The 23,171-nt window shown below is 49.7% G+C and overlaps 1 protein-coding gene across 4 annotated transcripts in view; it reads right to left on the reverse strand.

Annotated features, from left to right (window-relative positions):
• The window catches only part of DRP2 (dystrophin related protein 2), a 31,205-nt gene extending 15,256 nt beyond the window's left edge, over window positions 1-15,949 (reverse strand). Inside the window, exons 1-4 of one of the 4 annotated variants that reach the window (XM_054641307.2) lie at window positions 15,502-15,838; window positions 7,068-7,204; window positions 1,872-2,005; window positions 768-924 (exon numbers count right to left, since the gene is read on the reverse strand). In XM_054641307.2, the coding sequence (XP_054497282.2) occupies window positions 768-924; window positions 1,872-2,005; window positions 7,068-7,175 (399 nt within the window). In that variant the 5' untranslated portion in view covers window positions 7,176-7,204; window positions 15,502-15,838. Of the gene's footprint in view, window positions 1-767; window positions 925-1,871; window positions 2,027-7,067; window positions 7,205-15,501; window positions 15,841-15,930 lie in introns of those variants that run through there. The other 3 variants (XM_077185935.1, XM_077185937.1, XM_077185936.1) reach the window with 3 other exon arrangements.
• Window positions 15,950-23,171: the final 7,222 nt, after the last annotated feature.

The following is a 23,171-nucleotide window of genomic DNA, read 5'->3' on the forward strand; positions in this document are numbered from 1 at the left end:
GAATGGTGTGTTGAGCCAGGGCTGCACAAGAGGAGCTGCTTTATTTATGGTGCTTTCACAGGCACTGCTTGGAGACGCTCTTCACTTGTGCAGTGAGAGCATGGCCACTCTAACAATCCTTCCAGCAGCTGCTCAGCAACAGGTCCAGCTGCTGCAGCAGCAAGGAGAGGAACAGCAGGATGCCCCACAGCAGCACATCTGCCAGGGAAGACTTCAGAGGCACGCTGGCCTAGCATGTCCTCTCCTCCCCTCCACTGCAGCTCCCACACCAGTGCTGTCTGCTGGATGGGCAGTTTGTGCACCCAGAAAGGATGAGGGATAGCAGCAGTAAACATCTTAATTTTGTTTTCAAGGTAAAAACAACTAAAGTCCAACAGCCACTGGCTGTTGAGTGAGAAGAAAATGCTGTGAACTTGGGAGCAGGAGACTCTGACCTGCCTGGGTGTACCCCAGTTTCAGATATGATGATAACATCTTCCTGCAGCCACAGGACTGCCCCTAGACCAGCCTTCTCAGGCTCCAGGATCCCAAAAGCAGAGGCCAGTGAGAGGTAGGACATAGGGAAGCCACTACAAAGGACAGGGTCCATCACCAGCTGCAGGTGACTCAAGGCTGTAATTTGGGTTTGCTGTCTAAAACCAGCTGGACTCTGCCTTTTCTCAGAGCAGAGATGGAGGCCCTCAGGGGCTGGCTGTGGCATGGCAGTGACATGAGGCAGGGCTGTGCACAGCCCTCAGGGCAGGAGCAGGGGAGGAGCAGGAACTCACCGCGTGTGTCTCCTTCTCCTGCTGCACCAGGAGAACATCGCCCCGCAGGGGCAGCTGGGCCGACAGCTCCTCATCCTTCTGCCCCAGCCAGTCTATGATCTCCTGCAGAGGCACCTGCAGCTTCCCACTGTGGTCAGAGAAGGCCTCCAGCCGAGCCCTGGCAGGAGAGCAAGGACAGTGAGACAGACAGACAGACAGACAGGAGAGGAGCAGCTTCCCTGAGGAGGGGAAGCACAGCACCATGGCTGGGTGCTGACCCCCAGCACCTCCCCAGGGAATGGCAGCACACCTTAGCACGGGCTGTGCTGACCCCCAGGGACTGGCAGCACACCTTAGCACGGGCTGTGCTGACCCCCAGGACATCCCCAGGGACTGGCAGCACACCTTAGCACGGGCTGTGCATGACCCCCAGGACATCCCCAGGGAATGGCAGCACACCTTAGCACGGGCTGTGCTGACCCCCAGCCAGCAGAGAGCCTACACTGCCAGGTGGGGTGAGGCACAGAGGCACTGGGGACAAGGACCTGGAGCCATTCCTCACCCTGGAGCCCAGAGTAGGGGACAGCCATTCTGTGTTTGCCTGTGGGTCAGAACTGCTCTGGCTAGCAAGGGGGGCTTGGAATGGCATTTACATGTCTGGGCAGCTTCCAGGAGCCTTGGATTAAGGCAGGAGACAATTAACACGCCCCAGTTAAGCTCTCTGTCATGCTGGAACTGCAAACTCTGACAGTCTGGAAGGCATGTTCCCCTCATGCAGGGGAGAGGGCTCCCAGTGAAGGGATGGGCACAGAGGAGGTGCAGGCAAAGCCATGGGGCAAAATGAGACAGATGCAGAGAGGGCAGAGGATAGAGGGAGCAGCAGAAAGCAAGCAGGAGGGAAGGAGGGGAGGGAGGAGAGCTTGGGATGGGTAGAAATGGAGGAGATGCTTTCCAGCAAAGGGAGATTCAAAAGCCTGTGGACCAGAGGGGGAGCTGAGCCAAGGTCACTGTGAATTCATGTGGCTCATCAAGCAGAAAAGTTCAAAAACCTCCTGACAGTCAGAAGCAGCAGGCAGGGCTGGAAGGCCAGGCCAGCCTGGGGCTCGCTCCGGGCAGGACTCTTACCGAAGGCTGTGGGATTTTTTTTTGATCTCGTTCCAGCAAAGATTCATCTCCAGAGGGGCCTGGGGCCCAGCAGCACTGCTGGGAGCCCGGGGGGTTACACACGAGGGTCCTGCACCATCCTGTGAGGCTTCAACCTGGGCAGAAACAGAACCACACTGCATCCAGAGATTGCTGCCTCGTGCTTTGGGAACTTGCCTGGGGACACCCACCCCACTCTGCCCTGACCCTGACTGGTTTTTTGACTCTCCAGGAGCTGCCCTGTTCCTTAAGTGGTCTGTTAGCAGCTCCCAGGAAACTCCTGGCTGTCTCTGCAAGAAGGATGCAGTGCCAGCTCCAGCAGCACTCAGAGCAAAGGCTGAAGGGAGGGTTTACTGCACATCTCCTGCTCTCCTCAGCTATCCAGCAATGAGCTTATCTTGCTGAGAGCTGTTAAGCCAGAGCTGGTCCTTATGTGTCACAGTGCCTGCAGGGCTAATGATGATTTTTCCCATGTTACACAGAGCTGCTGTGCTTTGAGAGGAGGCTGATCCTGCTGTTCCTAGGGACCAAGGGGATCTGCCAACATCCTTTATGCCATCCCCAGTGCTGGCACTTGCCACCTGCTCCTCTACAGAGGCTCCAGGATATTCCCTGCCTGCCTGGCAAATCTGAGAAGCCACTTCTCCTCCACAGATGCTGCTTCTCCTCCGCAGCTCTCCAGAATGAGCGGCCGTGGGAAGGGTGCTGCAAAAGGCCATGGAGAGAAGACAGCAAATCCCAACCCAGCCAGGCAAGGGGGGCACATCCAGCTGGAAAAACTGGGTTCTGATCCCTGGACAACAAATCCTTGTTGGAATCCTCTCCTGAGCCTTTAGCACTGTATCATGCCCCTGCTCACAACACACTCTGCTGCACGTGCTGGTGACAGCAGCACACAGCATCCAAAGCCCCTGACACAGGACTCAGTGAGTGAGAGGGGATTTTTTCTCCAAAAAACACAGTTTGTTAAGCAAAACACATGGACACTTTCCCATAAGTGAGACATCAATGAGCTGTGTTGGAGAAATGGCAGCTTTTCGATCGAGTGCTGCTTTGATATTAGAGCTCGCTTGAGATAATTATCCCCAGGTGCTTAATCAACCATAATTAAATGTGTTAGTACTTTCTAAACAGCATACAACAGGCCAGATAAGGGCAGCTGCCTTGGGGGAAAAGCAGCAGCTCTTGCAAGGGGAATGTGTGCATACATACTTGTCACTTGTGCTGTCCAAGGGCTCGTGGAGGTGTCTGGAGAAGCAATTCAGCCAAGCCGAGGGAAACAACAGGCAGGAGAAAACAACCAGACAAGGAATTTGGCTGCACAGCTAAAAATACCCCCTCCACACCAGTTCTCACAGAAAAATCAAATGATCGCCAAGACTGGTGCTAAGTTTGATTCATCTAAAAACATCCAACAGGCTGTTCTCTGCCTCCCCATCCTGCCACTCCAGAAACACCAAGAAAACAGAGAAAACCATCACCCACAGAGTTCACAGGATTCTTGGGGCCACGGATAATGATCCACTGAAGCTAAAACTGCTGCTTGCACATAGAAAAACCAATACTCTGCATGTGCAGGTGCTCATGGCACTGAAGTAGGTCAGTGCCAGGGAACTCTCCAGCCCTCCCTTCTATCCCAGGGGATTTCAAAGGAAGGATCAGCTCTACCTGGGTGCCACCACACACAGCTCTGCAGACAACCCAGCCCTCCCAGCCTTATTTCACAAGTTAAAAGCCCACCACACCTGCAGCTCCCAAGCCTTGTAGATAATCACGTAGCAGTGACCAAGCAGAGAGCAGGTGCTGAACACCTGCTTCCCTAGGGCAAACCCCCTGCAAGCGAGCAGAGGGAGAAATAATTGCTGTCCTGTTGGGGAAGATGAAACAGGAGAGCCTTATAAATGTGATTGTCTGGCAAAAGATTTTGAGAATATGGAAACTATAAGTGAGATTGAAATGAAAGCAAGCTTTGAGATACCTCAGTTACTGAACAACAAAAAAACAATGGTGTGGCCAGGTGAAAGTAATCCCCTTTTGATGGAACAACACCCTCTGCTTGCAGACAGGCCCAAGGGTCAGAGCAGACCCTACAGCTTGGCAGAAAGGGTCCAAAGAGGAGTTTTTAGGGTTTAAAATGTAACACACTATAGTAATATAGAGATTCTTAGAGGTTGTATGTAAATGCTATAGGATTTGTGTATTGTACTAGATTAGTTAGTGAAAATCAGAATATTCAACACAGAAGATGATTTATTGTATTGTAACAAGAACTTTGCTCGCTTGCCCCTCTTACTCGCTTACCCCTTTTACTCTCTTGCCCTTTTATGCTCTTACCCTGTCATCCTCTCTGCCCCTCTCTCCTCTCAGTCCTGCTCTGAGCTGTGCCTGGCAGCTCCCAGCAGGGCCCTGCACCCAGGCCCTTTGCAATAAACCCCAAATTCCACACCTGGCTGCAGAGATCTCTCATCTCCGTCCCTCCCGACCGTGCTACCCCCGTCGCTCCTACACTCTCCCTCTGAGCATCCCCTCAGCATCCCTTCCCCAGAGCCCCAGCAGCCCGGACCCTCACCCCCAGATCCACCCTGTTGCAGGTTTATTCTGGGACTCACGCGGGCTGGGGCAGGTGTCCCTCGCTGCTCTCAGCCCCAGCTCCGCCCGGAGCTCCGCCGGAGGAGCGGGCATCGCTCCCGGCCGCCCGCGGCAGCGCCCCTGGGCAGGAGCGGGCACGGCACGGCCGGGAGCCCGGCACGGCTGGGCACTGACCCCCCAGGAATGTGCAGGGGGCGGCAGCCATCGCTGCCAGCCTCAATCCCAGCTTTGTCCAGCGGCATTCCAGCAGCCTCCAACCTGCCCTAACCCCGCGGCTGCCCTCCGAGCACAGGGAGGGCAGGGATGTGCCCGCCGGGGACAGCCCCGAGAGGGACAGCAGGTGTGTGCAGGATGGGGTATTCACACGCCCTCTGAACAGAGAGAAGCTGTGAGACAAGCAGAGAAGAAGGACAACACAATTCTCATCTCGCTTGCTGTGCCTGTGTTGTGCTAAAGTAGAATGCAATATGGAGATTGTTTACCCTCCCAAAGTGAGGATGTTTTGTTCCCTTGGCCTGTCAGGGCCAGGTGTGTGTGTGTGTGTGTGTGTGTTGGACTGTCACAGGACAGTCACGAGAGAATCAGAGATGAGTGCAGGGTGAGCAGTTGTGAGCAAGAGTGAGTGCAGGGCAGATTCAGTTTAGATACAATGCACACAGTATAGTATAATAAAGTAATTCATTAGGAATTAATTAGCCTTCTGATGATGGAGTCAGATGCATCATTCTCTCTCCCCTTTGTCAGAGTCACTTTGATTTACAATACAGAGTCACTGGAAAAGCCATCCCTGCGAGGCCAGGGCAAAGGGGATGCCCACCACAGACCTTGGCTCTGATGCTGGAGCACACACAGAGGTGTTTGCCAGGGAAGGGGTTTGTCCAGGAAATCATCCCATGGAGCCTCGGTGACCCAGAAGGTGAATAGGTTCACGAGACCTAATCCCAAAAAAGTCAAAGATGCCCTTGTTGTCCCCCATGTGTACCAGCAGATGTTCATGCCAGCCTGGACCAAATGCAAATAGTTTCTTTTTGCCAAAAAGCTCTGGGCTGGCTTCTTGTGTCCCCCACAGTCCTGACGCCCAGAATTTTTATCATGCTCTCTTCCACCTACAGGGAGGGAAAGAAAAGCTCCCAGTATCTCTCCCTCTCTTCCCAGAGGGTGCTGCCCCTCCCTGTGGGACCAGCACAGCCAGCTCCTCTCCCCAGCAGCCCTCAGGTCCAACAGATGGGAGAGCAGCTCCCAGACTGGAGAAGGGGGCTTCAGTGAGACCACAGCTGAGCATGGGCTGCCTGCAGCCTGCCCAGAGCTCTCAGCACCAGCAGGACAGGAGAGGGAGGCTGTTCCTAGGCACCAAGAGCAGCCCTTCCAACGGGGAGCTGTCATTAGCACTGCTCCTGCTCCCATTGCCCTCTCCCAGCAAATCCCACAGGGCTCTGATCCCCTCACAGAGGCTTGGACTGCTCAGGCAGGTCAGGAAGGCTTTTCTCTGCTCATCCTGTTCTATCCCTCTCCCTCCTCACTTCATTTGCCAGGCTGTTTATCAACCACCACTGGCCCACAGCAGCACTGTATCAGCCACCCTGGGGCCAAGAAACCCTGACTCAGCCACCAAGAGCCTGCCCCTGCCTCCTTCTTGCATGCTGGAGCCTCTCCAGAGACAGCTCTGCCCTCCTCCTGCACATCCCAGCTCCCTGAAGCAAACAGGTCCAGGCTGATGGTCAGCCACAGCAGGGAGAAACCTCAGGCTCAGACCTTGCTTCTCATGCTTGAAACACAACAAAAAAGTAAAAGGCAGAGCTGGGACCTCATTTGTCCTGGGGAGAACACTGTCAGTGCCCAAGGGAACCTTTGGCACCGTCCAGACAGGTGAGAGGCACCCTGGGACCAAGAGCTACAGGCAAAGAGGGTTCCACAGCCTGGCAGAGCCCAGGCAGCCTCTCCCCACAGCAGAGGTGCTAAAGCACCTCATGACAGCCCAGTGCAGAGCACAGGCAGCTTTGCAGACAGCTGCCAGCACACCTTTCCATCTTTCCATCTGCTCTGCCATTTACCCAGGGTCCCCAGAGACCTTCCTGCCCCTCTGGTGAGGAGCCTGGCCTGGGGCTCAGAGACCCTGGGGGAAGGAAGGAGGAGGGACACCAAGACCTGTCCCTCAAGATAATTAGATTAGTAAGAGGTCAGATTCCTGCTCTGCCTTACAGCATTAATAAAACCCACCAGGGGTTTATTTCCAATCTCTTCTTTGCAACCAGGAAGAGTAGAAAACCTACATTTTCACCAAAAGCTGACATTCTTCCAAGTTTCCAGGAAAAAAAAAAAGCCCAACCAAATACATAAGAGCTGCTTACAGTAGCCTCTCATTTTTTCTTGTGAAAGAGGCTCAGAGTCCAGCTCTGCAGGTCTTCTCTCTCCCCCTGCTTTGGGGAACGCTCTGCAGCAGGAGTGCTGGAGCAGAGCACACGCTCTCCTCCTTAAGTGATGGAGGCTGGCAGCCTCCCCTTCCCCAGGAGCAGAGGGGCTGGTGTGCCCCCCAGAAAGCTGCAACCTCTCACAAATCTGCCCGAGAAGGGCTCCCGGGGCAGCTCTTACCTGAGAGAGCGGGCGGGCAGGGCTGCCGTGCTGCGCCTGGGCCGGGAGGGGCCACTCAGGACACGGAGGGAGGACATGGAGCCATTCCTGCATCACCAGGGGCTGCATCAGAGCTGATGGGCACGGGCATGGAGCACCTGAAAAGCAGGAGCAGAGTCCCTGGGTCAGCTTGCACCTCCTCACAGGGCTGAGCCCCTTCCCAGCTGCCTGCAGCGCTGCCTCCATGGCAGCTGGAGAGTAAAGGAAGCATTTTTAATTTAATGTACTTCTACTGGTGTTACAATCTAGTTTCATCTAAGCATCCAACTCTTTCCTTCCACCTGGTTATGCAATTTGCTGTTAGTGAGTCCCACAGACTATACTGCACTTTTAGAAAGGGTTGGGTTTCTTGAACTGTCTGAGATGCCCATGGTTATAGAAAGGGAGAGAGGATCTCACTAGCATGGCCATTGTTCTAGTTTTGGTTGAGATAACATTCACTTTCTTCCTAGCAGGTGGTACAGTATGGTTTTTAATCCAGAACAACTTATGTTTAGACAGAACAGACATTCTCCCATAACAGACAACATTTTCAAACATATTTTTTCCTTTTATATTCAGAAGGCGAATTGCCTAGAGCCCCAGCTTCATGTATCTCACACTGTGAGCTAGCTTTTTATGAGTTTTTGCTCATTATGAGCTATAAAATTCCCTTCATTATCCCCATTTTTGAACTGCATGACCTGTAAAGCCAGTTAGCAGTGGCCCCTGGACTATTCTATAGATCAGAAATGAGACCTCTGGTCACAATGCTGCTGGGTTTTGTTGTTTGGACTCTAAATGAGCTAAAACAGGGATTCATTTCATTGCCAGCACCATCTCAGCTTTATGGAAAGCCATGAGAAATAAAGCTCAGAGAAGATTTGGTGACTGCTTTCCTACTTTTACAAGGTAAAAATCACCTGCTCCAGCAGACAGAGCTCATGGCTGCCTGGAGATGAGGCTGCTTCCAGGGCAATGGGTGATGCTGATGGGAGAAGGCTGCTGGCTCCTTCACACCCAGCTCAGCTGGACAGCTGGGGGACCCCATCCTGTTGTCCCTGGCAGGGCAGGAGCAGGATCAGGCAGCACATCCTGCACTGACAGCAGCCACATTGCACAGCTGAGCAGAAATCCCCCCGGCCCTGTGCATGCTGCCCATCCCTGGCACTTCCACAGCCCTCACTCCCCTGCCTGAGCCTTCTCTGCCTCTCTGCCCTCAATTACACACATTAAGAGATTATCCTGTGATTTTTTTTAATCTCTTAGTGATTTTTACAGCTATAATGCTCTCCCTTTCCAGCAGAACAGCCTGTGCTGAGCTCTCCAGCAGGCTGACAGTCCAAGGTCTCGTCCTCTCCCTCTCCTGCCCATTAGCACCATTGAACACTGCAGGCTGTGCATCCCTCCTCCTTTCTCCATGCAGGCAGGGGATTATGAGACCCACATTAATAATTATAAATTCCAGGGTCTTCAAAGCCCTCCAGGCTCTTGGTGCAAATTCACCACACTCAACCCCAAAGGTACAGAAGATTTCTGACAGAAGGTAACACCACCTCCTTTTCCTCCACTGCTTGTGCCATTTGGGCTCTGTTCCTCTAAATGACACTCAGTCTAGCTGAGATACAATTCTCAGGGTGTGGAAAGCTATTTTTCCTCAAAGCCTCTGACAAAGGAATGCCACTGAGCTCTTCCCCAGGACTGGGAACTCCATGGCTTTTGCAGTGAGGCTCTCTGATGTCTCACCCTGTTGCAGTGTGATGCAATAGCCTGTTTTAGTCATCCTGGTTCTTTCCCCAGGTGTGCCAATGCCCTCTCCCTTGCCCCCTTGCTGAGTGCTGTCCGTCAATCTTGGCACTCCAGCAAGGGTCGTGTGATTGGCAAAGTTCAAAAGGTGCCTCTCAGCCCTGGGGACATTGGGCCATCCAGGTGTCACTTGTCCCCTGAGACTTCCCCTCCCTTACCTGGTTGGTGGGACCCCCACCCCTTCCCTCCCTCTCTCCCTGGGGTTAAAACACCCAGCAACCACGGGGTTCTTGTTCTGTTGGAGCTGGTGCTGCATTCAGAGCCCTGTGGGCCAGGAATAAAGCTCTGGATCCAAACCCCCCAGCAGAACCGACTCCTTTTCCTTCACCATTGCCTAAAGCCTTTCCACCAGAGGTAAACCTGAGCTCCTGCTTGCCTGGACTTGTCCCAAGTGCCAGCCAAAGGTGTCTCTGAGGTGAAACCACCACAGCTGCCACCTCTGGTCAAGCAGCAAGGGCCAGACGAGCCCAGGCACGTTCCACCCGGCAATATTGGGATTTAACCCCATCCCTGTAGTTGCCATCCTGAGACCTGGTTTTTCTGTGGCACAGTGCAGTGAAACTGCAGTGGTGTGTGCTGGCCAGAGTTCAGCCAGCCCTCCAACACACCTGGGCTCTCTGCTCTCAGCCTGGCCCCTGACAGCTCCTGCCACCAGCACAGAGAACAGGAGCAGTGCTGGGCAGGTCAGCAGCTCTGCTCTGACTGCATTTTGTAGTGACAGATGTGCATGCACAGGGCAGGTGCACTCTGAGACAGGGGTGGGTAACCCTGCTCCTGCAGGTACCCACGTGTAGGGTGTCCATGCTCCCTGCCAGCATCATGGAAATAAGGACAGGCATTGCTGCACTCCTGAGGGCTGGCTCCTTGAACTCCTCCAGGGATGGCAAAGCCCATCAGGACAGATGGCACAGGGAGCTAAAGCCTGTCCAAGGCAGCAGTCACAGGACAAGCTGAGTGCCAAGCAAAGGGCACTACCCAGCCATGTCCTGTGCATCACCTTGCTGCCAGGAGCACCAGAGCAGGCTGGAGGGCAGTGCCTCAGCTGCCCTCTGGCATTGTGCAGCAGCAAAGACAAAGCCCAGAGGGAGAGAACCCAGATAATGTGGGACTGAGTGAGCTGCACAGCAGCCAGCACAAAGGAGCACATTCAGGGGAGAGAGAGACAACCAGACAGAGAGGCACGTCTGCAGGCAAGCCAGCAGCTCCATGGGACCCCCTGCCAAATTCCCTGCTATTACTGGAACCAAGCAAGGAGAAATGCTCTTGGATCTGCTCTGCTTCTCTGCTGAAGCACACAAAACAGCTCCAGTTCTGGCACTCCTACTTCAGTGCTTCTGTACAGCTCTGGGGCTGGGCACTGCAGCATGTGGAGCAGATTTTGTGGATGCTTCCTGGCTAAATTCCTACTGCCTGATGCTTCCTCCTGTCAAGAGCCAAACCTGTGATCCACTTTCCCTCTCCCACACCACCATTCACCCTCTGCACTCTGCTTTAGGCTGCTGCTGGAGACCCAGCACACAACAGCCAAGGTTCAACATCATACAAACCACACTGAAGTGCAGACAACAAAAACTATCATCCCCACAGCCTACTCCAACCTCTAATTGAAAAGGAGTTGTGAGATTCTCCTTTGGAGGGCTCAGGGAACAATGTGGTCAGGCTGTTCAAACAGATATAAAGTGAGCTTGGTCTCCTGGGCACATTTCTGTGCAAGCAGAGCAAGCATCAAGGCTCAAGTGAGAATTTCCACAGGTGGACACCACAAGAAGCAGCTGTGGAGTCACCATGGAGCAGGGACTGGGGCACTGCATTCACACAGTGGAGACAGCAAGGAGGGAAACCCTTCCCACTGGTGTCCCTCACCTGTCTGTGCTGGAGGTCCCACTCCAGGCACAAAGGTGTCAGATCAGAGGCATCAGGTACAACCTCCTTACCTGGTGCTGTTTTGCATCCTCCCCCAGGCAAAGCACCCAACACCTGAATCTGCTCTCAGAACACCCTAAGAAATGAAGCAGTACATGTTCCACAGTGCTGTGTTAGAGCTTCCAAACATTTCAGTACCCAAACCATTACCAAGATGAGACCTTGATGATCCTCTAGTTGAAAAAATGAGAAAGCCAAAAATCCGGATGTTACTTTTCAACAGATGAATGCTTGGGCATTAAAGGTATTAAAACCAAAATAATTGCCTTGTTTAATCTTCCTACATGAGCTGCACCTGTTACAAATTCAGCACTGGAGAGCCTGTCCCACTCCCTTCTTTCCAGGCAGTCTGACAGAGGCAGCTGGAACAGCCTTTGCCCAACCAGTCCTGCTCCAGCTCTGTCACACAACTCAGGGCACCACCCAGGATCTCTGTGCTAGCTCTGCTCTCCAGACCTGCTGCAGCAGCATCCCTGGCTGGCTGGAGAGGCTGTCCCAGCTCCTGCAGCACCTCTTCTCCATCCCAGCCAAAAGGAAGGTGACAGCTTCCCACCAGTGCACATGGTGCACAGAATTTTCTGCTGCATTTGTTTAAAATCCTCCTGATGGAAACCCATAACCAAACTCTCCCAAACATTGAGGGAACTCACACTGCAGCTGACCCTCATGGCTAAAGCCACCCCAGGATTAGAGACCTGTCCCTGGCAGTAGTGTCATGTCAGATGTTGAATTTCCAGCTCCCTTTCACACATAACAGCAGCAAACACAGCGTATAGGTCAAGAGGTCTCTCAATCACACAGTTTATGCTTTGAATTCCTAATTTCCTCCTAAGCATTCTTCCCTGAAACTTTCAACTTCAGATCTTGGCCTATAAGGAAAAAAAATATGGGAACATCTTGAGGCAAGGCAGCCCAGCTCAGCCTTTATCCCATGAGGAGGGTGGAAATACAAACATGTTCCCTGCTGCTGGAAATGTTAATGGCTTTGTTGTTGTTTAACTTACTGTACAGAGAAGTAATAACATTTTAGCTCAGCATGTTCAGTGTCCTTTCAGGGGAAAGGTGGGAGGCTTGTGGATATTTCAGAGTTCAGCTCCCATGTAGATGCTAACAAAGGCAGCATTCCCAGGCTGACAGACAGCAGGACTCTCTCGACAGCTTAACAACACATCCTGTTTCAGCAAAAAAAATTATTTTCTGCACTTGTAAGTAAATAACTTAAGCCTGAGATTGCAGGCCAGACGACCTACTTCCCAAGACCCCACTGGTCAAGGTTTGGTTAGAGAAAAGCAACCCTTGTCCCAGTGGGATCAACATAAAAACAACACAGTTCCCTCTCAGAGCACGGGCCCTTCATCTCCATCTCTTTACAAACCCAGAATAGATACCCAAACACACTCCCACAAAAATTCTCCTGGTTGTTATGTGCTCCCATGTACCCTGAAAGGGGACTGTCAGCAATCTTCCACATGTGGGAGCATTTCCAACCCCATCATCTGTGGGTTAAAAATCCCAAAGGCCAAAGCTGGGCTTCACACTGCACTTCCACCAAAGAACCAGGTCCCCTTTATTAATTAAAATGCAGGGTGCTTCAATTAGGCACCTGTCCATGAGAAGTAACATAAAATCTTGGTTTATCTGGTAGTGAGCAAGCAGCACAAGATGTGTTGTTCACTGAGGGTGGGTCAAGTGGGGACTCTCACATCTAATGAGCTCCTTTCCTAAATGGCCACTTGGACTTGGAGCTCGTAACCAAAATGTTATTTTAATTCAATGGATGAACAGGTGCCACACATCTTAATAAGGAAGCAGCATCCTTTCCCCTGGCTCACTCACTCTCCATTTTCCTAAGCAACAGGATACAAACACTCACACAACCTCAAACTGAAAAATTTCACCAGTTGGCTTTGCACTAGGAAACTGTGGTGATGATGATGTCCCCACCTCACCAGGTGAGTGTGGGTGTATGCCCACAACATGGTCATGCAAAACTGACTACCCTTCTCTAGGCTCAAAAATAACTTAGGGAATTTTTGTTAAGGAAGATTGAAAAACCTACATTTCTTTTGCATGTTTTTTCAGACTCCCAGCTGGGTTTTAAGTTGCTCCCTCTAAAGCTCACTTTTCCCCTCTCTTAGCAGCTTAAAGTACTGAAATAATGACTCGAGCAGGCAGAGGAGCCAGCTGTGAGCCACAGCCCTGCTGTGCTGGACACAGAGAAGCTGCTGCCTGCTAGACCTGACTGACAGAAGGAGCAGGAGAAGAGCAAGCAGCAACCTCCCAAAGGGACAGCAGAACAGGGGGGAAACCACTTGCTTAATGACTGAAAGGAGGTTGCACCAAGCATAAAAACTGAACATTCCTTCAGAAACGTGGCTCCTGTAGCCCTGAAACTGCCAATTTAAACCAGTAAAAACCTCAAGCCTTGCCTTTCTGCTCTCAGCACCTGAACCTTCCCTTCCCTGCTGCTGGAAGCAGCAAACAAGTTTTGCTGCATTGTGAAAAGCACATCACCCATTTGCCAGGCTGTGTAACTGATCAACAACAGTGGGAAGAGCACACCCACACTCAGTTCTGATGGCCAAGGCAATGCTGCTGACTCCTGGCTGCCTTGGCACTTTGCTTCTCATTCTCACTGTAAAGCTGGCACCTGCTTCTCTAAACTGAATACTCTGCCTTGCCCCCAAGGTCGTTTTTATAATAAACTCCCTGCCAAAGCACAAAGCTCTCTGGCCTTCTGAGGCCATGAGTTTAATGACCAGGCTGTGTGCCCCATGGAGGCACATTTCCTTTCCCTACTTGAGATGTGTCAGAGTAACCTTATTTTTAACAGCAAAGGCAAATGGGATGGAGCAATTTTGGCTCAATTCTGAAAAGATTGGTTTCATCTTCATACACCTATGAAAATGGGAGTTTTTTGAAGACTGAGTTCTTTCTGGTCAATATGCCTTGTTTCACGAGACTTATAATTCCTCTGTTATGCTTTTATCACAGACATCCAGGCTAAAGTGGAAGCCTTGAATGTACTTCTCAAAACATGATTATATTCAGAAATCACCATATGTCTCCAGAACTCAGGACTTTGTTTGAACCCATTCATTTAATCCCTTCCCTGTCTCACTTAGCTTGGTTTTGTGAAGAGCCACTCCAACCTGAGCAGCCCCATTCACAGTTACAGCCCTGGCCAGTTTTAGAGAGCAGCATTGATCTGTCTCAGGCATTAATCCAAAGACACGATCCTCATCCCATCTCAGCTCCTTCAGCTGACAGAGAGGACCTGAACACAGCATCACATCACAGCAGCACTCCAACCCTTCCCCTCCCAGCCCTCCACATTCCTGGACACTGCTGCAAAAGGAGACTGTGGTCCTGCTCCGTTCCAGAGTGGCACCACATCCTTGCTGTCTCCTGCTGCCTGCCTGGACAGCTCCCACAGCAGCAGAGAAAAGCTTCCAGCACAGGGAGGGTGTGAGATGGGACATGAACCACACTTGAGTGCCAGGAGAATGGAAACCCCCCCCAGAACAGCTGAACCTGGTGGCTGGGACCTCACACAGCTTCCTCAACAAGGGCACTGTGCTCAGGCAGGAAAGGCCATTAGTGAGAATAACCAAACCAGAACTCTCACAGGTCCAAGACAGAGAGGTGAGCAACAGCAGGAGAGGTGTGAGGGACCTTGGATTAGGGCACAAGGAAAACAAACTGACCAAAAACTGACTAGACTTTTTTTTCATCACTAAAATTCAAAATACAAACAAACATTGGTTTCTCCCAGAGAAAGCGTGGCATTTAAGGGTATGGGAAAAATTGCTCCACACCCCTGTCACTGCACATGGGCAATCTCAGCATTGAAACCCCACAAATACAATGCTGGCACTTCCACCAGTGCACCCCACAGCTGTGATGCTGTGCTGGAGGGAAGGCTGAAGGAAACAGGCTAGACTGGGCACCTGGAATAATCTGTGGCACCAAACCTTGAGAAACCACAGCCCAGGCTGTCCTGTCTGGGAGGGAGAGGGAGGCAGAATGCTGAGCCCTGGGGAGCAGGAGAGGTCCTGTGCTTCCTGCAGGCAATCCTGCAGCTGGCCAGGGCTGCCTGCAGCCAGGGGAAGGTCAGTGGTGGCAATAGCAGCCCTTGAGAGGGGAGGAGGAGGAGGAGGAAGGATGAGTGAAAGGAGCTGGGGAGAAGCTGGGGGAGGGGAGGGCGGACACATAAAGGAGCAAGGCTGGACCGTGTAAGGTGCTGAATGGAAAGGGCAGGGCTGGGACTGTGGGCTGATCTTCATGAGGAATATTTGGGTGCCCTGATCCTGCCAGGAAGATGCTAGAAGGCCACCACACACCCTGCCCGGAGCAGCCCTGCCAGGGTAAATAAACCTTCAATGAGCAAAGCATCGCAGCCGGGCACACCGGGCTGCTGGGGACCGCTGCTCGCCTCGGAAATCCGCATCCCCAGCTGCTCCCCGGCCTCTCCCTCCTGGAAACGCTCTTGGCCACCGCTCCTGCTCCCACCCCGACACCCTTCTCTTCTTCTCCGCAAGTTTCCTCACCCGCACATGCATGGGCAGCGCTGCTGCCAAGGGACACGCACACCCCCAAAGAGCGCATTGCCCCGTTCAACCCATCCATCCGAATTCTCCCTTTTCCCAGCCCAGGCAGGAACACGAGCGTTTTTGCCGTGGCCTACCTTGCGAGCGCGGCGGGTCCGGGCAGCGGGGGCAGCGGGCAGCGGGGCTGGCTGTGAATCAGCAGCGGAGCCCCTGGGGCAGGGCTGCATGCTGAGCCTCGGCACCGCTGCCTTCCTCCTCCTCCTCCTCCTCCTCCAGCGGCCCGGCTGCTGTGTTGCTATGCCATCACATCCCCGGCAGCAGCAGCAGCAGCAGCGGCGGCTCGCCCAGCTCACAGAGATCCCCTCGGCCGGGCAGAGAGCAAGGACGAGCCCCCGAGCGCCCGGCCCTCCGGAGAGCCCGGCCCGAGAGCGAGGATGCCGGCGAGGGGAGGGGAAGAGCGGGGATGCGAAGATGGGCACGCACGGGAGGAGGAGGAGACAAAATACACATGGAAAGGGGGAGAGAAAAGGGAGGAGGGGAGAGGCACAAACACACCGAGATCTGACCTCTGGGGACTGCCGCGGGCTGCTGGGCTCAGCCACGCTTCCCTCTGCTCGCCGGCATCTCCCAGCGCCTCTCGCCTCTCATTTTAGGTTAGATATGGCCACGCGTGTACTGGAAAATGCCAGACACAGTCGCCTCCTTCCTTCAGCACAATTTGGGGATCTGACATTAGATTTTTATAATTTAAGAATAGCCCGTTTTAAAGTTAAGGAGCAAAAATAGGATTATCACTTAATTTCAGATGTGCTTCCTGTTCTTAGAAAAGAAAAATAAGTAAAGGAAGGAGGCATTTCTCCTTTTAAATGTCAGGGTATCTTGTCTCAGCTCACAAGAAACAGGAGGATTTGAGCTGCTAGCTTGGATGAGGACACAAACAGACACAGAGTTGGGATTTTGGTCCATAGATAACAGTTTACAGTTCTTCAGATCATTCCACCCAAGGATTTCAAACTGCTCAAGCCACCAAGTGATGTTATTTTCATATAACACAAAAAGAAACAGAATTAAATTACTTGGTGAGAAAGAGGATTCAAATGTAATCCCAGCTCTCTGTTTTAAGCACTAGACTGTCTCAGCCTCTCCATGGGAAAATTAAAAGTCAGAAAATACAATCTTCCTGGTCTTTGTCAGAACAGTCTTTAATGAATCTTAGCCCATTTTCCCCCAGAGCTGACAGACTAAAGATGTTATTTTTCTGCTCACACAGTTATGTTATCCAGAAATATCAGTGCTGTTTATAAACATTTTCCATTTCTATACATTTATTCCCCATCTCAGGTATATTCCAAAATGCAGATTCATTCAGAACCAGCACTGTTACAGCTTCACAACTCCACTATATTCCTGAAAAAAATTACTCCTGGTCAAGCTAGCAATGGAAATAACAACTGGCAAACTCTCTGCAGCATCACAGGGCTTCCTGTGGGTTTAAGGGCCATGGTGCTGCACAGAGGGACAGTGCCCAAACCACCCCAGGGCTGTGCCCAGCAGGGTGGGGAGCCCATGACCACCTTTCAGCCAGTCTGGGCACCTTACAGAGCAAAACTCTAATCCCACACCATGGGGATGCAAACAAATCAAAAGCTTTCCTAGGCCATCAATTTAAACATGGAGAAAGTTTAAAACTCAAAATATAGTTGATTTTGTGTAAAATATGTTTGAGAGAGTCCTCAAGAAACCAGTGAGCTCCTTGGGATGGTAGCAGCTCAAACCTGCAGCAGGTGGGTGGCTGAAGTTCTCCCTCCATCCCAGATGGGTGCACCAGGAGTCAGGAGCAGAACACAGTGAAGCACAGAGAACTCCTGTAACCACACTGAAAGGAGATTTTTAAATAGCAACCTCCTTATCATGGGTTCCAAAAGGAGCAACACTGAATACTTGGAGTACCAACCCAAGAATACTTATTCACTCCACACCTTCTGCTCTTAAAAGCTTCTTCAATAGCTCCTGCTTCCACAACAGCTGTACTGATGCAATAAAATCCCTCCTGGAAAGCTGTATTTAGACCAAAAAAAACCCCCAGATATGGATCAGAAGACAAAAATGAGCAGAGACTCTGCTGGGCTATTTTTGTGCACACACAAATAAGAAATCTTGGGTTAAATGAGGAGAGAGAGGGGGGAAATAGCAGCAGAGTGTGGAAGGGCTGTCCAGGCAGCTCCAAAGACACCATTCTCCAGAGAGACAGGGCCTAATCCGATGGCAGCATGTGTCTGTCACCAGCAGCAGCTGTAAGGGACGTGACAACATGGATAAACATATCAAGGCAATTTACACATGCACACAAGACAGACATCAGCACAGAGACATGAGCAGACAGCATGAACCACAAAAACAAGGTGCTTTCCTGTACAAGCATCCTCAATTATTGATTGTTTAAATGCAGTAGAGAAAAAAAAATATCTCTTGTGTCAGTTTAGTTTAAATTATGAGGCAAACCAGAATCTCTGCTGGGAGAGTTGCTTCCAGGGCTGGGAACATCTTCCCAAGTCCTCCAATACTTTCTGGTTTAAGGATAAAATTAGGGCAAGGAGAGGAGGAATTCAGAACTCAAGGGGAACGAGGGAGACCAGCTCGGATGTGTCATAATCACAGTTTTCACATAAGCACTACAACTTTTTTAAGTGTATGGGAAGGTTTCTGAGATGAGAGGCTAAATTTGGTGTACTTTGAGTTCTGAAGAGAACTTAAGCCAAAAAAATCTCCCAAGGAGCTCCAAGAGCTGAGCTTCCAGAAGATACAGTGGTACTTACTTCATGTATTCCCCTAATGAAACATTTCAGACATTTTCTGTTTTATGAAACAGCAAATATTTACCTTGTTAGGAAAACTAACAGTGTCCACCCTCCCAACAGGGATATCTCAATATGCACAGTGCTAAATACAGTGTACAATCATACAATAGGTAAAAATTGGGACAGGCTTTATAAGGCTTGAACATAAAATTGACATATAGAGAGACACACACACACACAGACAGTATTTTTAGTTCGAAATTTTTAAAAGCTAGAAATGAGGGCTGTGTTTGCTTTCAGCCTAAATTCTGTGCTACATTCTCAATATGCAAAGCCATTACTATTAATCACTTGTAAGCTGGAATATCCATAACAATAATTATTCTTGCATTACCAACCAAACAAAAAATATTACCTAAAATTCTGGCATTCATATTTTCAACATAAAGCTTCGGGGTTCAATATAATTAAAGGCTATTACTTTTACGTTTTTCTTCCCATAAGTTCCCACCAATTAACTTTATCTTCTAAAATAGTCCTTGTCACAGGGAATTGGTTCCCAAAATGTGCAGTGGCTCTTCCCTCCTTTGAAACATCACATCTCCTGAAAGAGAAAGTTCATCTTTCTAGTATAGAAGAGAAAGTATTGTTACCATCTTTTGGAAACTTTGGTACATTCTTTCCCTTTCAGAGTAAAGCTCAAATTTATCCATTTATCCCAATTAAAGTTTAGAGAAAGATGCTTTGGCCAGGAACAGAATGTAGAGTTATCCTTGTTAAAAGGAGAATACAGGCAGACACCAAGAAGAGCACTTTCCCTAGAGCCATACACCCACAGTCCTTGTGGATCCATCTGCTGAGAAAGAGTTTAGTGAGAGCCTTGTGAGCCTGGACAAGGTCCCTTATGGCTTGAAAAACTCCAATTTTTCCCCAAGAGCCTACAAATCCCCGTTTTCCTGAGACACAGGGCTCCCTCACCTGAGTCTCCTCCTAATTAAAGCATCAGACAGCACTGTGCTCTCTCACAGCTGCCCACAGCCAAACAGTTGTAGCTCTGTTTTGATTCAGGATCATTGATCTCAGTGGCTGTGCTGTTCCTACCTGGGAGGGAAAGCCAGAGGAACAGGTCTTGCACAAAGGGACAGACCTGCCCATCAATTCCAGTACATTAGGCAGGCCAGCAGGCTGGGAGCAGAGCACAAAGAGCCTCCCTTCAACAAGGAGAAACAAAACTAGAATTAGGGCCCTAAGAAAATAATTTAGTTGACTGGATATTGTAACATCCTGGGGGGCTTTTTTTCCTTGTTTTGTTTAAATAACTGATATAAAATAAATAACTGTACCTCTTTTGCTAGCAACAATGAGCACAAAAACCTTCCCAGAGCAGATTCTACCCTGCTGAAAGCATTTAGAAAAACAGCAGGGTACTTTCTAAACACATGGTACCTGGGGTGAGAGAGAAGAATGGGCAGAGAACTGATGCAAGCCATCTACTCAGAAACAGAATTAATCCCCCTTTTCATTTATTCCCACACAGGCCTTGAAACAATCCCCCCAAATGAGAAATAGAGACTATGGGGAGGAAGGAAATCTTTTCAGAGCAGCAAGTGCCAAAAGAAAGAGGAGAGGGTATCAAAAGAGTGTAAAATAATTTGAGGGAAGAGATGGAGAAAGAGAAAGGAGAAAATGGTAGAAAAGAAAGCAAAAGCATGCAGGAGAGGAGGGTAAGGCAGACAAGGCAGATTTCAGGGGCTGTTTTGTTCTTCAAAAGCTGTCAACACATTTACAACGTGCTTTCCATCCCCCTCCTGCTTTACTGGGCCTGTGTACTCAAAGGAGCAGGAAAGCAATGACACAGGAACTGCTGAAGATTCACTTGGACACGGAACAGAGGTGCCCTGAGAGAAAGGAAACTGCTTAGTGATCCGTGCACAACAAACCATGATGGGGATGGTACAGGGCCTGAGCCTGGAGAGAGGGCTGGCAGGAAACCTGCAGAGAGCAGCCTCTTCCTGCAGAGATCACACTGGCAGCACTGACACTGGAGCACAGCGAGGCAGGCTGCACAGGGATACAGCTGCACATCAAATAAATGTTCACAGCAGAAGCTTATCCCTGCATTCTTGAAAGGAAGAGCCCAAAGGATTTGAGCAGAGAGTAAAATTTTTCAAAGTATCTGTTGCAATTTGCAGCCTAAACCCAGTGCCTGAAGCTCAGGAGCTCAGCCACATTACAGTGACTTAAATATCCCCTGAGTGAGGCTGTGCTGGAACAGCCCATCCTGTGTCACGTTTCTGGCAGGTACCACAGCCTGCCTGATGCATGTTCACTCATTCAGCTGCAGAATGGGATCACGCCTCAGCCTACAGATTTCTCAACACTGTCAAGGTTAAAATGGTATTTAGAGCCTGTGTAGGTACCTGCAGCTTTTTTTTTTTTTTTTTTTAAGATCAACTGTTTTGGTTTCTACATTTGTGCAAGAGCGAGCCTGGAGATTAAAGCCTTTATTAAAAAAATCTTACCCTCTGTTATGCAGACTTTTACTCCTACGAGACAGGAAGCTGAGAGGCAGAGAGGCATCCTCACAAGGTACACACACACCTTGCAGGATGTTATTTGGGTGCTTCAACACCTCCCTTGCCAACTATAATTACTTGGACAGGTCTAACAGCTACATACAGTTCTCTCAGGAATCCTGTGCCCAAACCCACATCACCAAATGCTAAGGATGTAAAAGGCATCCTTGGTCAAAAGCAAGGTTTGGTGGTATCCAGCCTTCTTCAGAACATAATTGTTGCTTCCATTTTAAAAAGCAGAGCTGTAATGAGGGAAACCCATTGGTACAACATAAATCATCTTTCTTGGAAGAAAGATGATTTATGTTGTACTTGAAGACTTTGTTCTTTCAAGATATTCATCATCCAGAGCAAGCCTTTTACCAATCTCTGTTGTTTTTCATCCAGACTAGATGCATCCTCTGACTAAAGAGCACATAAAGAGCTCCCTCACACACTCTCTCAGGAGCCATGGAGCTACAAATCAGCCCAGTGTGTATTATTAATGACAAGTTATCAGAAGATCTAGGACAACAGCCAGGCTGGCGTTTCTCTGTGCTGTGATTCTATGGAGAAAATGAACCCTTTGCCAGGTCAGATCCCACAGTTTCCCTTGCTCCTGTCTCCACTGTGCACAGATTTGTGATAAGCCATTTTGTCACAGCAGCCAGGAGGTGATTACCCTGCCCCAGAGGCCTTACAACTGAGCTTAGCCTAAAAGACAAAGGTAACCAAGGGAGGAGACACTGGGTACAGGCACAAAAATCTCCAAGATTGCATCAAAAAAGGCAAAGTGAATTTTATTTTGGTGGCAGTTAAATGTTATTAGAGGAGTTCAGGAGCACCCATGTTGGCAGTTGTTAGAGCTGCAGTACAAGCCTCACAGATTCCATTTTCTGAGTGGTTACAGCTGTACCACCTTCTAAATCCTTGGGTCCTGATTTATTCATGGCATTAGGAATGCAAAATGCAAGCAGAGGGAAGTAGGCCAACAAAAGAATAGAAAGCAGGGATACAGAGGAACCAGTTTCTTCATTCCAGCTGAAAACAGGTTGAAATTATTAACTCTTTCAGAGCAAGCTCTCTCTGAAAGGGCAGTAGACTCTGATGCATAAAGGTGCACAAATGAGCCTCCCACCACAAAATGAAAATGATGAACAGAAACACAAAGCAAACATGGCTTCAGAAGAAGAATGCAGATTAACTCTAGCCCAAGGCATTTGGATTTTCAGATGCATAATGCTCCCTGTGTCTGACAGGGAGGGGTTAATGGCTTTGGTTGTGTGACCAGATGTTCAGCTGGTGCAACTCAACACAGATCCATTAGAAATTAGTGGAGCTGTGGCTGCTTACCCCAGACAGGGTTCTGGCCCACTACTTTGAAATCCTATTTAATATCCACTCAGAGATTTTTCCAAAGGGAGAGGCCTCACTTTTTGAAATCAGATAAAAAGCTACTAGCAATGCTACAGGATGCAGTTAAACTGATATGGCCACTGCCATGGCCTGTTTATGGTATTACAAAACCCCTAAATCAAAAGCCTGCAGCGGCCTTGTGATAACAACACCCCAGCACAGTTGTTTCTGCTACAACTTCATAGTGTCCACCCACCTTACAATGGGCAGAAACGGGCATGAAAGGTAAATCACTCATTAGTCACTTACCAGGAAATGGATGGGTCTTGAAATGTGTCCATTTTAGTCCTCAGAGCAGCTGTGGCCAGCCAAGTCTTTGAGCACATGCTTTTAACAGAAAATGGTCTGCAAAATTTGCTGTGATGATTCAAATGCAAAGAGCAAGCAGGGGGAAAAAGATAAGAAAAGAAAATAGGTACAGTAGCACATTCCTCCCTAAAAGGGCCATTCTAACACTCAAGTGCAATGCTACTCAGATAGTTAGAGGGAAAAAAGAGATGAAAAATGTCCAAATATCAAAAAAGACAAGAGTTACCACAGCATAAAGAGGCTAAAAGTCATCTCTGGTGCCCAATAATACCAGGCACATTTTTGCTGCATGGGATGGATTTTAAACAGGCATCTTGCCCATCCAATAAAACAAACAAACCCATAAAAAACAACTTGACATTAAAATGATCTGTCCTGTTGCTGTAGTTCTGCACTTCCAAGTGCCCAGCCTGTGTACTTGAATGTCAAAACTGTGCACAGTTTGCTTAAATACTTTCAAAATCCAGTGTATAACAAAGACCTGTGATGCTGCAAGTCTTCCATAACATGATTCTCTGTTTCCTCAACCAAACACCAACCCCAAGGGAAAACTGATCTCAAGACCAGTAACTGTAAAACATTCAGTATATCCTAAAGGATTCTCTATAAGCCCCTTTAAATACATTTACACACATCACACACTCTCTTAAGAGCCCTGGCATCTTTCACAAGTGAAATGAAGCCTCTGGCAGCTGACAGGAATGAACTTTCCACAAACTCCAAACAGCA

Source organism: Agelaius phoeniceus, chromosome 14 (assembly GCF_051311805.1).
Source record: "Agelaius phoeniceus isolate bAgePho1 chromosome 14, bAgePho1.hap1, whole genome shotgun sequence".
Lineage (NCBI taxonomy): Eukaryota > Metazoa > Chordata > Aves > Passeriformes > Icteridae > Agelaius > Agelaius phoeniceus.